The following is a 14910-nucleotide window of genomic DNA, read 5'->3' as shown; positions in this document are numbered from 1 at the left end:
AATACTATGAGACCAGTTAGCCCAGCATGGAACAAGTTTAACTCATTGGTAAGTGCAAGTTACATATGCTTCTCTGCATAGGAGCCAGAAAGCAGTTTGTTACAGTCACCTGGAATAGAAACTAATTCTTGAATTCAAGCCATAAATAGACTCATGCTTTTAGCTCTAGAAGTCCTTGTTTCAGCCTCTGCAGTACTGGCCACCAACTGCGGACCTCCAAGGAAAACCTGGCAAAGTTTCTTGCTGATCAAGAAGAGGGAGGTGTATGTTTATCTTGGCCTCCATCCCAAGATATGGACCCAGAAATATCACTGGTACATGGGGGACTGTGGGAAAGCAGTATCTTCTCCAGCCCCCTAGCAGATTCTGAACCTAGCTGCCACTGCTTCAGACAGTCATGCTGGGACACTGCTACTGCGTTGGTATAGTACAAATGCAAGCAAAACCATGGAACTGAGCTGGGGAGAGGTGCCCAGGATAAACATTTATCCATATATCAGTGTAGTCATCTGGTGTATATGCAGCCCCAGGGAAGGGAAAAACCACTTGCTCCACTATATGTCTTCTCATATTGGATTGGAACATTTAAAACTAGAACAAACAGTAGAAAATGTCCTCATAGCAACAACCTTGAAAAAATTAACTGGATGATGTAATGCATAGAGACTAGGTTGGTCAAGACCTGTAATTACAAAATGCACAAGCAGTGCCCAGAGTGCTGATCATCCTCAATTCAGGAAAGTGCCTTTGCAAAGCAGTTTTGCTGTGGAGATGGGAAGTATCCAGTCATCCAATCTTTTGGATTAGGCCAAAAGAAAATCTCATGAGGTTCAATAAGGACAAGCACAAAGTCCTGCACTTAGGGCAGCAGGCTCCCATGCACCAGTACAGACTGGGGGCTGACTGGCTGGGCAGCAGCTATGCAGAAAGGGGCCTGGGGGTTATAGTGAGATGGATAGAAGTTAGCAGTATGCCCTTGTTGCCAAGCATACTGGGCTGCATTGGTAGGAACACTGCCAGCAAATCAAGGGAAGTGATAATTTCCATCTATTCAGCACTGGTGAGGCCACATGTGCAGTACAGTACTTTGCCCAGTTTTGGGTCCCTACCATAGAAAGGATGCGAACAAGTTGGAGAGAGTCCAGCAGAGGGCAATGAAAATGGTTTGGAGGCTGGGGCACATGACTTCTGAGGAGAGGGGCTTATTAAGTCTGCAGAAGAAAAGACTGAGAGGGGATTTGATAGCAGCCTTCAGCTACCTGCAGGGTGGGGCAAAAGAGGATGGAGCTGGACTGTTCTTAGTGATGACAAAACAAGGAGCAGCAGTCTCAAGCTGCAGCAAGGGAAGTTTAGGTTAGATATTAGGAAGAATTTTCTCACTAGGACGGTAGTAAAGGTAGTAAAACACTGGAACAAGTTACCCAGAAAGGTGGTGGACTCTCCATCCTTGGAGGTTTTTAAGGCCTGGCTCAACAAAGCCTTGGCTGGGATGATCTAGTTGGGCATGATCCTGCTTTAAGCAGGCGGTTGGACAAGATGGCCTCCTGAGGCCCCTTCCAACCCTCATTTTCTATGATTCTGTGAACATCTGGGGAGGGCTTTTTTGTTGCATATTCAAAGTAGCAAACCAAATCGCATCAAGAAAGTCACTTGCTGTTTTTCCTACAGAAATTAGTTTTTTAAAGCAATCTCTCTGCTAGTAAATACAAGGTGCATCTACATGGGAAGTTTACTACATAGCTGACCAAAGAACTATACAGTAAACATTTCTTAGGGCACACAGAACTAATAAAATCTGCAGCAGGGTAGTCTTGTAAAATACAAGTATTACCCCCACCATGGAGTTTTTTTGTGAGCAGCAGTGCATGTGTAGATGCTGCCCTGACAGGGTGAGGCAGACTGCCTCAGTGCAGGGCTAGTCAGTAGGCATCCCCCATGTTGAGGCTCCCTGTACCCCAGCCAGCCATTCTGCAGCGCATGGAGATGGGAGAGCAGCCAGCCCTCAGCTGGCTGCTCCCCTGTCTCAGGGTGCCACTCTGCAGCTGGCCGGGGCTCTGCAACACTTGGAGACAGAGGAGTAGCCCTGGGCTGGCTGCTCCCCCATCTCCATGTACTGCTCCACAGCTGGCTGGGGCACAGTGTGCCTCCGTGTGGGGGGGCTGCCTGCCAGCTAGCTAGCCCTGTGCTAAGGCACTCTGTGTCCCAGTCAGCCCCCCTGCAGCACATAGAGCCCAGTCACAGCAGCCCTGGCCTGGCAGGCTGAGCCCCTGGGTCCCCTGCCAACCTGGACTGCTCTGAACAGGATCTATGTAGTGTGTGTGAGTAAACTCTGAGGCAATTTGCTCTGGAATTTTTTGCTCCCTAACACATGATCAAATGGTATGCCATGGAACAAATAACTCTGGAGCAATAAGCTCCGGAGTTTATTGGTCTGCAATAATTGTACATGTAGACACTCACAGGGTAAGCTAACAGGTAATCCCCCCCACAATCCAGCAGTCTCCATGCTACAGATCAGCTGAACAATGTGTGGGGTTATCAACCTTTTTAGACTTGAAACACCACTCAATAGGACTCAAGGCACCCCTCAGAAAATGCACCCTTCTTTTCTGTAGTCAAAAAATGAATGAAAAACTAATAAATCAGTTTTCCTGTTACAAAGAACTCAGAAAGATCCCAACAAGTTAGAACGTTTTTAACACTCTGGATTCCTATTTGAAATTTCTCATGCTAAAATTATGTGGCACCCCTCAACACCCTTGAAAGTATCTCAAGGCATCCCAAGATGCTGCAACACCCTCACTGAGAATCACTGGGGTGGACAGTGAGGATTAACTTTGTAACAGCAGTACTAAGAGCAGAATGCAAGAAAGATTTCTTCTAGAGCCCATTTCCCTCATATACCAAATTTGGGAGGGTAAGGAGCAACAGGGGAAAGCTAAGCAGAGAAGATGCTGGGGAAAAGGTAGATTCCTCCAAAGAGATATCCATACAGGTCATGATTTTCAGAGCTGTTGGGACATCTCCTGCTCTCCATGGCTTTGAATGCAGGTTGGGCAAGCTCAGTAATTTTGAGGAAAAAAAAAAAAAAAAAATCAGTACCACAGTACCCAGGAAAGTAGCTGCCTACCATCTTAGGCCCTGAGAATAAAACAGCAGCCTGCAATACCTGAACCTTGGTAGATCAACATGCTCCCAAGTTAAAAGTACTGAAGTCCAGGTCAATGGGCAGGATAGAGCACCTCAAGCTCCTTATGAAGGTCTTTGTGCTGGGGCAGATAGATTTGTCGATACAAACCGGACCAGCTAGTAATGTTCATCAAGCACAGAAGTTGCTGAGAGCTCTCTGGGTATGTGCAGCTATCACCAGATGCAGTAAGGCATTTTGATGTTTCCATTACCTCACAGAAACAAGTTTGCTTGAGTCCATTAAGGGGCAAACAGGAAACTACTTCATTATCACAGTGTACAATCAGATGTTTGCTGGTGAATCTTACACTCACACACACCATATTTGCTGGCATCCTGAATCAAAGAAATGAGACACTGTCCTGTCACCCTATGGGCTCTGCCTGAGTATTAACTGGGTGAGCAGTTTGCAAAGGAGGAGTGTTCCAAGGGCTTCCTTCTTAGTTCCAGGACATCCAACTGGATAAAAAGGCAGGCTCATAGCAAAGGAACATGCTCTTGTGGTGCTGAACACAGAAAAAAAGTGTCTTTCCTTCAAAAGGAATGCTTTCAAACTATGGCCCTGTTAACTACTTAAGTTCCTTGGGTAGGAAGCAGGTATCAAGACATTTAGATGGTATTATGAGCCAGGCATCTTGTGGCCCTTAGGCACAGATTCTCAGTCAAATGCGGTGGGGACCTGCTTTATCCTTCTGAGCAGGAGACCTGCAGCAAATCAGAAGCAGTCATGTCAACGTATGTGCAGGAAAGGCAGAAAGGGACCCTGGCAAAGCAGAACCATAAGGAATCTTGGCCCTTTCAGCATGGCAGGCATTAGATGACAACGCTTCTTCCACTGCGGGAGCTTCCTCGATCCTGCGAGAGAAAACAAGACACACTCAGAAGTGTGATGGGAAGCAGAGAAAGCTTAGAGAGCTGAGGGGTACAGCAAGATGCTTCATATCAGCCCTAGCAGTAGTGCAGAATCTGGGGAAACTTAAAAGGGGGAAACTTCTAAACTTCTCCCTGTAGCATGGGGGAGAGTGAAGGGAACTGTGAGGCATGACCCATCTGAGAACAGCTCTGTATCTTAGCGTCCCACACAAGTGAATTGGGGGACATTGAAAAACTGGAAGGTTTAAAAATAATTAGGGAACAAAACTGAATAAAACTGGAGGGTGGGAATGGGCTATGAAGTCTTCCATACAGATTGCCAGTTCAAACCACATTGCAGGCTGAAGAAGGAAAATGGAGTGAAAGACTGTTCAGTGTCTTTTGTGACAACTTCAGTTTTAGGTGGTGCTGTACTGAAGCTAGCCCAGGAAACACACACACGAGGCATGGTCTTTGGGCCTTTCTCTCTTTATAAAATCTATTCTCGAGCCAAGAGTGTAGCTGAGAGAGATCCAATAAAAAGATATCACCAAAGAATCCTTGCCTCTTTTGTATTTCCTGGACCATCATGGCCCCAACATCACTCTAGCCCTACTACCACATGAAGTATATTGAAATTTGCAATTTACCAGGGACCCAGATGTGAAGCAGGGCAATGTGCTTGAAAGCTCGGCTAATATCTGTCTCAGCTATGCAGTGGGTACAATAAAATAATATTGCTAAAAACCCCTCACCTTCAGTTCTCTGTATAGGTCCTTGTGAGCTAGATATCCTTAAATATGACTCTGAGCACTTATGTTTGAAAATTGTGGCCATATAAAAAAAAAATCTTAGTGGTATTTATACAGGTATGCTAAATTGTGTTTCTAACATAAAGATTCTCAACCAATTTGGACTGGTGTTGCCTCTTATTGGACTCAAGGCACCCCTCTATAACTTTGTGAATTGAATCGCACCCAAATTCAGAAGCTAATTTATAGATTATAGTACTTGCCTCCTTGCAGGGGTGGGGCTGGCAGTGGGGATAGGGGATCATCTAGGCAGAGACAAGCCTAAGTCTGCTGTACCTGCTTAGTTTGCCCGCTTACCCCCTCACACCTCACAGCACCCTTCAAAAAGGTCTGTCAGCATGCCCTGGCACCTTAGCTGAGAATCACTGCTCAAACAATATATATTTTTTTTATATGGCAGTAATAAGCATAGCAAAGATAGAAAGAAAGCAACAGGAAAAAAAGGGGGTTGGTTATGGGGGACTCTCAGCACATCTAACTTGGAGACCTCCTTCCCAAGGTAGCCCCAGGAGGAACCACCTATTTATATGGGACAGACGACCACCACCAGCCAATGTGCAGTCAATTCAGCATCTTCTTCCCAATCTCCTCAGGCAAACTGCAGGGTACCCAATGCTCCTTGACCTCTACCTTGACATTTCCTAGACAGTAGTGGGTACTTAGCACCCATCAAACCAAACCTGTCAGAGAGAAACAGTGAGAACTCACCGATTGCTGCCCTGTGCTGTTTCTGGGCTTGCCACTCTTGGTTGGGATGATCTCCAGTGAGCGGTAACTGGGAGGTTTGTCCTCGGGCCAGTTTGGGGAATGGTGGTGGCGTGGCCTGCGAGTCCCTGGGGAATGCTCCCGCTCATCCATAGAGCTCCATGACTCTCTCCCTGATGGTGGAGAGTAGCTGCGAGGCCGCTGCCGCTTCCAGTTCTCTGAATTGTTGCTCCGTCTGGTAGGGCGCTGATAGTCTCGTCTCCCTGAGGCCTGGGGCCTTGAGTCATAGTGGCGCCCTGAGCAACCCCTGGTTTCTCCCTCCCCAGAATAGGAGTTGAAGTTGCCACCATTCCTACCCCTTTCTGGCTGTCTTGTAGGTGATGTGTCCCATCGAGAGCTCTGGTGTCTGCTATTGTAGCTGGCATCCCTCTGCCTTCGAGGATGTTGGTCTCGCCACCTGTCCCAGGACCCCTGCTCATAGCTGGAGTAGGAATCTCCATCCTGAGACTGGTGTCGCCTCCTGTTTTCCCTCTCATTTTCTGTTGTGGAGTCCCAGGATCCTGCAGTCCGGGCAGTTTGCTGCAGGCGTGATGAGCTGCTGGTCCTCTGTGAGGAAGGGGCATGCTCAATGATGGGAGGCAGATGGATTACTCTACGCTCCACGATCTCCGTGTCCAGGGAGGAAAGGATGCTGGAATGCTGGCCAGCCCCAATTTTTTGGGAGGGTGGCAAGGGCTGGGAGGGGTTGAATTTTTGGATCTCAGATTCCAGATAGTCCAAGACCCTGTTGCTGGGAGGCAACTGGCCCTGCGATGGCACCATGGGGAGGCTGCTCTGCAGAGAGACATCTGTGGATAGAGGACAGAGGGAGCAGTAGTGCGAGATGTTTCTCTTGCTGCTAACATCCAAAGGGTCTGAACCAGGAGATCAGAGCCTCTCTTTCCTCCTTACCCACCCCTTCATTGTGACCCTCTTGTTCCCTCATTTCTTCACCACGTCAAGAGGACCAAAGACAAACTACCAATGGGCAAGAGCATTATCTATGCTCTGGGGAACTTAAGCAGCAAGAGATCATGAATAATATGTGTACATGTATCTTTGATGCTCTCAAACATGTCCTGACCCTCTACCCTGGCCCTGGAAGTGAGGCAGTGAAACTGCTCTGGACACACCCCCTATTGCTACTCTCAAGTGTGCAGGAGACAAGGAGCCAGGGGATGGCGGTGGGCCTGCCTTCACAGCACCTTCATCTCCTCATTTCCAGATCTAGTGTATGCCAGAGGGAACAAGGCATGCTTGAGAGCAGTACCTACTCTGTTGGGTACTTCCTAGGATTGCCAGTCTAGGAACCATTCTTCTGATCTAGGGCTGGACAACTTCTAAGCAGGCGGGGCCACGGGCCTTCAGGCTGCACCTTCTCCCCACCACTGCAGTGTATGTGCAGGCAGCCCTGCTCCCTTCCCCCTCACATTGCTGCTCTGCATATGAGCTGCCCCCTCCTCAGCTTCCTCACTGCACAGTGCTGTGGGCTCCCCTAGTGCTGTGGACTTCACCACTCCATTCACTGAGGTGGGAGCAGGAAGCAAAAGCTGAAGGAGGGAAGAGACCCTGGCTGCAGCAGGAGCCAGAGCAATAAGGGGGATGTTAGCTTGGTAGGGGCTCAGGGGCTGCTTATTAGCCCCTTGCAAGCTGCATGCAGCTTGGAGGCTGCCAACTGGACAACTCTGTTCCAATTTATATATTCAGAGGAGAATCCATTTTCTGTAGGGAAGAGATAACAGTTCACTTCCTTACGGCCTACATCAAAAAACAAAGGGAATGCCTTGGTTTACGCAGCAAATATTGTTTAGCTGGAGTTAAATACAAACTCTATTCTCTTACAGTAGTGATTAAAACATTTTGGACATTAAAAGTAGGGAGCAGACTGAAAACTAATTTAAAGGAAAATTAAGAGCAAAAAAAATGAAGAAGAATGGAAATACAGACTCGAGGCAGCTCCAACTCCACCCTTTCCCTCTGTCAGTATGCATTCACATTTGATGCCTGCATGAAGTGTCAGAGCACCCACATTGTACATCACGGTGGCTGAGTCTCAGACTCATTTTAGCTGATAGAGCACACCATGCCTAGAAATCTAAATGTAGCCACAAAACTGGGGTATAAGATGTTAGGAACTGTAGGAGTTAGAACTGATTGGCTATCTAAAGCTAACATGCATGGGAGTAAGGTAGTCAAAGTCAGTCATAAAATATCACTGCATTCATTGTTGGAAATATGTAATCAAAATCTACTAATCATACTTCTTGAAACTACAACAAAAGATTTTTTTTAGTATAGATGTATAGTTGATGGAACTGCTTTGTAAAACTTGTTTCAAACTGATTGTGAGCAAGGGTAGCGTTAAAGCTATTTGGGAGAAAATTATGCTGCTTTCCCCTATTTTATGAATGTTTATATATTTTGTTTTATTTCCTGTAATAAATACTTTCCTGCTTTGCTAAGGTTAAAAACAACAAAACAAAATTCTTCTCATTTTTCCCTTCAGTTTTTGACACACATTTGCACTCTTAATTCACTTTGGGGAGGGGACCACCTAGAAAGAGATGTAATCAGAGACATTAAGTTTCAACTCCTCCTTTGTTTCCCAGTTAAACATAACACTGGATGTCTTCTCTCCAGTGTCACTGGAGAGAAAGCTATTTGGTTCTCAGTCATTTATGCAGACTAGCACCACACAAACAAGTTGCGCTCCACTTAATTGTATCAGCGTCTGCTATAAAGGATGGACCATGACAAACACAGCAGGACAGAGGCTGTATTCTTTCCTCCCTTGGGAATGAGATGGCTGAGGGAGTGCTTACAGTCACTTCAGCATAGTTCAGAGCTGGCTGCAAGCCAGATACCCATAGGAATTTATCTGTGACAGCGTGGAGCTTGGCATAGATCACCTCAATGTTGTCACTTAGCTTCTCAAGCCATTTTTGCAGCCTATGCCGACTTCTGGGCTGGTGTGGCCACACTGCTAAGAGTACTCAAGTTCGCCAGTTTAAAGTTAATGCTGGTAAGTGTAGACTACACTGCAGTTAGAACAACAATTCAGTGAAGATGCATCTGAATCATGGCAGTAATGTCTTTCTGCCACACCAAGGCCTACAGGCCACAATCAAGCCATTGGACCCCAAGGAGTGGCCCAGTTCAGTTTACCAGCCTTCTCTCTCTGCAGAGACACCCAAGACCTCACCTCGTTGCAGCAGCGGGTTCAGCTGGTAGGTAGAGAGCTGGGAGTTCTTGTCACCTCCCATGTAGAATGGAGATTGTGACATCCATGGCACAAGGGACTGAGCCTGCTTCAGGAACCGGTGTCGTGCCAAGACTAGGAGGGAAGAGACACATTTAACGACCCTATCCCCAGTGCCCATCCCTGCAGCCCACACCAGCCAGCTTTCCTTCATAGGTGGCTGCATGTAGGTGTCAGCTATAGATAGACAGTTAAGAGAGCAACAGCATAAACAGCTCTCTTCATCATGGGGCAAACCTGAAACAAAGAGGAAAAGTTTCCACCATGGAATGAGAGATGCCACAGAGCTGAGGTTGTGATCCAGCCAAAGGCATCTAGGAAAGTTTCAGTGTCATCGATAATTACAAACTGTATCTTTAAACACGAGGGGTATTTTTACACATGCGGCAGGGAGGGTGCTTTAATTAGAGTGGCTCTGAGCTTTAGTTAAAGGGCTCCACTGACATTTTGAAGCATGGGGACACCGATACATGAGATGCAGAGGCATGCTCCAGAAGACTCGATTAATTGAGTCTGCTCCGATGTGCTGTAATTACAATGTGTTGGAGCAGCCTCCTCTCATGTCTACAGGCACAGTCTACTTTCTTTTTTGCTAGGGGCTGGGTGGTGAAGAGGTTAATGCTGTTACCTTTCTTTATAGTGCCAGGCACCCTTCTTCCTTCTTAACCCAGTTCTACTTCCTTAAGCCTCATCTTATTGATGCCAATTTCTATTTCCCTTTTTCTGTCCAGACTTAACAGCAAAAGGGGTCACAATGAGCTCCTTGCCCCCTTTCATGCAGACTTTCCAAATCCAGCCATTCCATCATCCACAGTATATCTGAAAAGCCATCCTTTCTTCTCTCCCTCAAAGCTAATGGCACTCAGCTCCACCCTGCCCTACTTTTGTCTGCATTATTTCAACCTCCCTCATTCTGGCCTCCCTGACACACTTGCTGCTCCTTTCATAGTACACATACTAGAATTATCTTCCCTGCTCATCAATTTGTCTTTCTCCAACCCCCTCCCAGCTCTGAGTTCAGTGATTTTGGGGAAAAAAATAATTCCCCTGTTCCACCAAATAGAATGTAATCCCGTGGGTACATGAGGAAGGTTCACTTTTCATCTTTTAAAGGCTGTAGGGACACTAGCCCTAATTCTATACTGAGAAATGCTGGTGTGAGAGAGTTGGAAAACAGGTGTATGTGGCAGAACTTGTCCTTGGTTTGGCATTTGACAGACATGGAGAACAAGCATCATTTACTTCAGCAATGGAGTGGGAGAGGTTTGTAACAGAAAAAGGTAGGAGAAAAGAAGGCACGTCATGCACATGTGCCTTCACCCTGAGGGTGAAGTTACACGTTAAACTTACACCATGCTAAGGGTACTTAAAATGCAACCATCTGCACATCAAAGCTCATTAACTCATGCAAAATGCCTTCTGAGCATCTCAAAGTTAAGCCACCTCAGGCAAGGATGAACTCTGGGCTGTGCCAGTTAGCTCATGTTAGGGTAACTTCAGTCTGCTCCATGGAGAAAAAAAGAAAAAGAGCCACTTGCAATCCTACAGCATCCCAGGCTGCACTACTTCATACCCCACTCCCCACTACCACCCAGAGCAGGGGCAGAGCCCAGGCATCCTGGCTCCTAGCCATGGACCTGCTCACCAGCCCACTAGTGGCAAGTCAGAGCTGTGCAGCCAAGAAGCCATATTAATGTGCCATCACTCACAGCATGTTCTAGGGTTAAACTTTAACACCACTTAACATTCCACAGATTTAGTATGGTCTAAGTGTAACATGTAACTTCACCCTCATCTTTTAAGCCAAAGGTCTTATGTGAGAGGTATGGGAAAGGCAGCTGTTTGCAGCAGGGATAAGTCTAGTCCCTTATACTTTGGTTTTATATCCAAAATAAACCCTCCAAACCACGCAAAAAAACTCATTCAATTTTATGACCAAAGTCAACACTAGACCTAATAAGGATCTGGGCTTTGAAATAACAGTTACCTACACATCAGTGGCACCTTGGCTTGTTTCAGAAGATGTAGAGCACCCTCTTGTGGCTTGTATTTGCCAAGAAACTATAAATTTCACCCATGCCGTACATTTCTTTTAGTGGGGGATTTTCATCTGAAGAGACCATATACTTTTGTTATACTGTAGAACTATCAAGACTGTCCTGTATTTTATGGGATACTGGGGACTTTTTGAGATGCCTCCAGAATCCCAGTCTTTCTTTGCTGAAATGTACTAGACTCCTCACACACAACACTCAAAAATTAATAAGAGAAAGGAAAAAGAGAATGGAGCATGAGATGGCATGGACTGTGTGGAACAGCAGGCCAAAACCTCCTCTCCTCCCACTGAGTATACTGGAGTCTAAGTCCCCCAGATCCCAACATGAGGAGAAATAGAATGATCTGTGATCTTCACCACAGAACGAGACAGGGGCAGAACAGCCCATGCTCTACTGACCACATGAGTTAGGAAGTGCAGGACAGGAACAAACTAAGTCCTCCAGACTAAGTGAGAACCTACCCATATCCCCCCTCTGGTACAGGCACTACAAGAATCAGAGAAAGGAAGAAGGATCTTTATTCTTCAGGGTCCCCACCATCTCCCAGGGCCTGAAAGAAGATAAGCAGCAATATTCCCCTCAGGGACACCAACATCCCTACCAGATTTCAACCTCTGCCCTCAAATGTTTCACTTTAGAGTCTTTAAAACAGTCATCATAATATTTTAACCCACTGAAGAAGGGCTGCACTATGCACACTCCACACCAGAAATAGCTGAACAAACTATTTTGGGGGCTAGCTCCTCTGCTTCCCTTAGCCTCTGGAAATTTGCCAATCCCAACCCAGTTAACACCTTTAGCCATGTGTCTCTGAAAGGGTATCCTAAAAAATGGCAACTCCTTACTTACCAATCCACTTCCAGTGGTACTCGGCGTCACTTCAGCTGGCAAGCCTGGCTAATACAAGCCTTTGATGCACCTTATTTTTGTTAACCCAGCAGAATGTGCATGGGTAAGTGAAGAAATGGTAACAAAAGCTCCCTGTTCCTGAGGGCCAAGCTGCCACAATTTAGCTTCCAGTTATCATGAAGAAAGAGCCCCCATGAAGCAGCTAACATTCAGCAAACCCCTTGCCCCTCTTACTCAATGGCAAGTTGCTGTGTGGGGAGAAAGAAAGGAGCTGGTGGCAAGGACAGAGACAGGGTTGCAAGGCGTGGAGGACTCCTTCGGAAGTGGAGGGGCAAGGTGGAGGGCATGGGAGCCATTTTTTTAGACCCCCTTCTCTCACTGTCAGGTTGATGATGTGAGTATAATAGAGCGTCACAGACTAGTTTGCTTCCAAACACATGGATGAAGCAGGGCTAAACATGTTATGCATGAAACATTTCATGCTCACAAAAGCAACAGCACATGGGATATATATATGCACCCATACATTTGTCTGCTCCTCACCTTCTTCATTGCAGCAGCACCGAGTTGGGCAGCAGGGACACTGGATATGGCAGCAGCAGTACTGGGGACAACACTGGCAACAGCACACCCCAATCAGCAAGAGGAAGAGGAGACCACCAAGAATGATGAAGATCACGGTTAGCCAATCTAACATGGGGGAGAAGGGAAGACAGTGTTTGTGAGAGAGAATTTTTAGAGATGGTTGGGATGAGAGATGGTAAACAGCAGGAGTGACAGGTGGACAGGAGAACAGACCACTGGCACTTACGTAAAACAGTTAGCTTAACCTCTTTGTCAGGGTCACCAGATGTGTCTCCAGGAGCCTCAACAATACAGTAGTACATTCCATGGTCCCACCACATTACTTCATTAATCACAAGATCTGCTTCTAGAAGAGAGAGAGAGAAAAAATGCTAGGAGCAATGGGCACTTTGGGGATGACACTGCTCTTAGACCCTAGCGTAACAAACACTTGTGCTGCAGATGACACAGAAGAGTGCTTGGTGTTTGCAGCTTTGATGGGGGGCAGTGCCCTTCATCTTCAAATAACACAGGACACTGCACTTTAACTTGAGAAATACCTCCTCTAGTAGGTACAGAAGTATGTCCCATATCCTGTGTGCCAATAAGGCAACATGACTAATTAGTGTATACCCTGTCTCTGCTGCAAACACCACAAAACCTCTGTTGTACACACTTCTCTTGCTTCTTAGGTTTCACCTCATCATTTCTCTTCCCTCAAAGGAATCATCTTCTGGTTTTACCCTGAAGGTCAAGGTGGTCAGTCAACCACATCACAGCAAGTTACTGAATGAGAAGAAAAATATCCCTGATATCACACTTCCTGTCCACTTCAGATCTAGCCACTGATGTACCAAGGCTGGTGTCCCAACATCTCTCAGTTATGCCTAATCAGGACAGGGGGACATTGGGAGCCTAAACATGAGCAGCAAAGCTGCTGATGCACTGGAATTCCAGCGTGTTGGAGTAGACTTGATTAAATCGAGTCTGCCGGAGCGTGGCATTTGCCATGCTCCAGCCACCTAAAGCATCTTGTGTATTAGCATCTCTGTGTTTAAAAATGGCAGTGGGGGCACCTGAACTAAAGCTTGTTTGACAAGCTCATCAAACAAGCTTTAGTTCAGGCACCCTGCCACATTTTTAAGCATGGGGATACACAAGATGTGGTGGCGCTTTAATTAAAGTGGTTCTCGGAGCCACTGTAATTAAAGCACTGACCCTCTCACCCCCAGAGCAGATATAAAATGCACATTAAGCCCAGTAAGTAAATTGCAGGAGTGGCTACCAAATACTTCAGAAGAAAATGAAGCCCACTTAAAAATGGCCAATTACTCAAAACTCTACAATGAGAAAAATTATAGAAAATTGTAGGAATCATAGACAAGTAGGGCTGGAAAGGATCTCTATATTTCATCTAGTCCAACGCCCTGCCTGAGGCAGGTTCATCCATATCCAAATCATTCTATACAGATCTATAATCTAGCCTCTTAGTAAAACTATTGTCAACCCTGACACAGCACAAGACGCAATGCCTTAACCTGCCATACACAAAGCAAGGGGACCATGACAGCCAAAGTCCTGCTTCTGTAAAGGGTTGTTACTATATGCTCAAGAGATCCCAGGAACAGGGTCACACTTCCTGCTACTAAGGAAAGAAAACCCCCCCCACGATCTGTACCAATCATACCTTGGGGTAAAATTCTTCCTGACCCCAAATATAGCAATTGGTCTGACCTTGAGCAGAGGGGCAAGACCCTCTAGCCAGTAACCTCCAGCTTTAAGTCTCAGTAAAAGCATGGGCTCACCCCATTCAAAATCTTCAGCCTTGGCTGCAGCCAATATTCATGCAATGCCATAAACACTAAGCTGTAGTACTCGGTTTACCATGCCAGATGTCTGAATGCCATTATCTGAGCTCTTGCTTGGGGAGCTGTAAACATAGTTCAGTGATAATCCTTAGCAGGAATCTGGCTACAGCTCTGGCTCATAGACTTGTGTAAGTCACAGACACAGCTGGCCACACTCATACTTCACTAAGTGATTTCAGGCAGGCAGGAAAGATGTTAGACAGTTATTGCATTTGCATACCTTCTTTATATGCCCCTTAATCAGCTGGTGACTTACGGTTCTGAATGGTGATCTTGCGCTGTCTATAATCCATGCCAAGCACAGGCTCATTCTGTCCACGTTTCTGAATGATGTTGCGGACCTCCCGCTGACTATCATTGCAGTCATCTGATGGGTCCTGGCCAAGAGCTAAACCAGCCTGGTAGGCTACAAGTAAACCATCTTACACCACTGAAATAGCAGCAATGATATCAGTCCACCTTTGAGCGAAAAGCTCATCTTGATTTGCCACAAAGGGTGCAGTTAATCTCATATCCCTGTGTAATGAGCAAATATGTACACAGACCCACCATGTTTGGTTATATAAAATGGAATAAGGAAGCAAATCTTTTACAGAATCAAATACAATGAATGGAGATGAAAAGTTAAATTCTCTCTGCCTAGCTAAGAGTGCAGGTACTGCAAAGAAGAAAAATCTTGTAACCACTGTGCTTAACACAAACATGGGAAATCAGGA

The 14910-nt window shown here is 46.2% G+C and overlaps 1 protein-coding gene across 1 annotated transcript in view; it reads right to left on the bottom strand.

Moving 5' to 3' along the window:
* Window positions 1–3264: 3264 nt before the first annotated feature.
* The window catches only part of ILDR1 (immunoglobulin like domain containing receptor 1), a 16891-nt gene continuing 5245 nt past the window's right edge, over window positions 3265–14910 (bottom strand). Inside the window, exons 3-8 of the mRNA XM_019527623.1 lie at window positions 14451–14600; window positions 12574–12693; window positions 12306–12452; window positions 8800–8931; window positions 5562–6406; window positions 3265–4044 (exon numbers count right to left, since the gene is read on the bottom strand). Coding sequence (XP_019383168.1) covers window positions 4003–4044; window positions 5562–6406; window positions 8800–8931; window positions 12306–12452; window positions 12574–12693; window positions 14451–14600 — 1436 coding nt within the window. The 3' untranslated portion in view covers window positions 3265–4002. The remainder of the gene's footprint in view (window positions 4045–5561; window positions 6407–8799; window positions 8932–12305; window positions 12453–12573; window positions 12694–14450; window positions 14601–14910) is intronic.

Source organism: Gavialis gangeticus, unplaced genomic scaffold, assembly GCF_001723915.1.
Source record: "Gavialis gangeticus isolate Ggan-Ray unplaced genomic scaffold, GavGan_comp1, whole genome shotgun sequence".
NCBI lineage: Eukaryota > Metazoa > Chordata > Crocodylia > Gavialidae > Gavialis > Gavialis gangeticus.
Note: the sequence above shows the minus strand (reverse complement) of the source record. Positions and strands in the feature narration are given on the sequence as shown.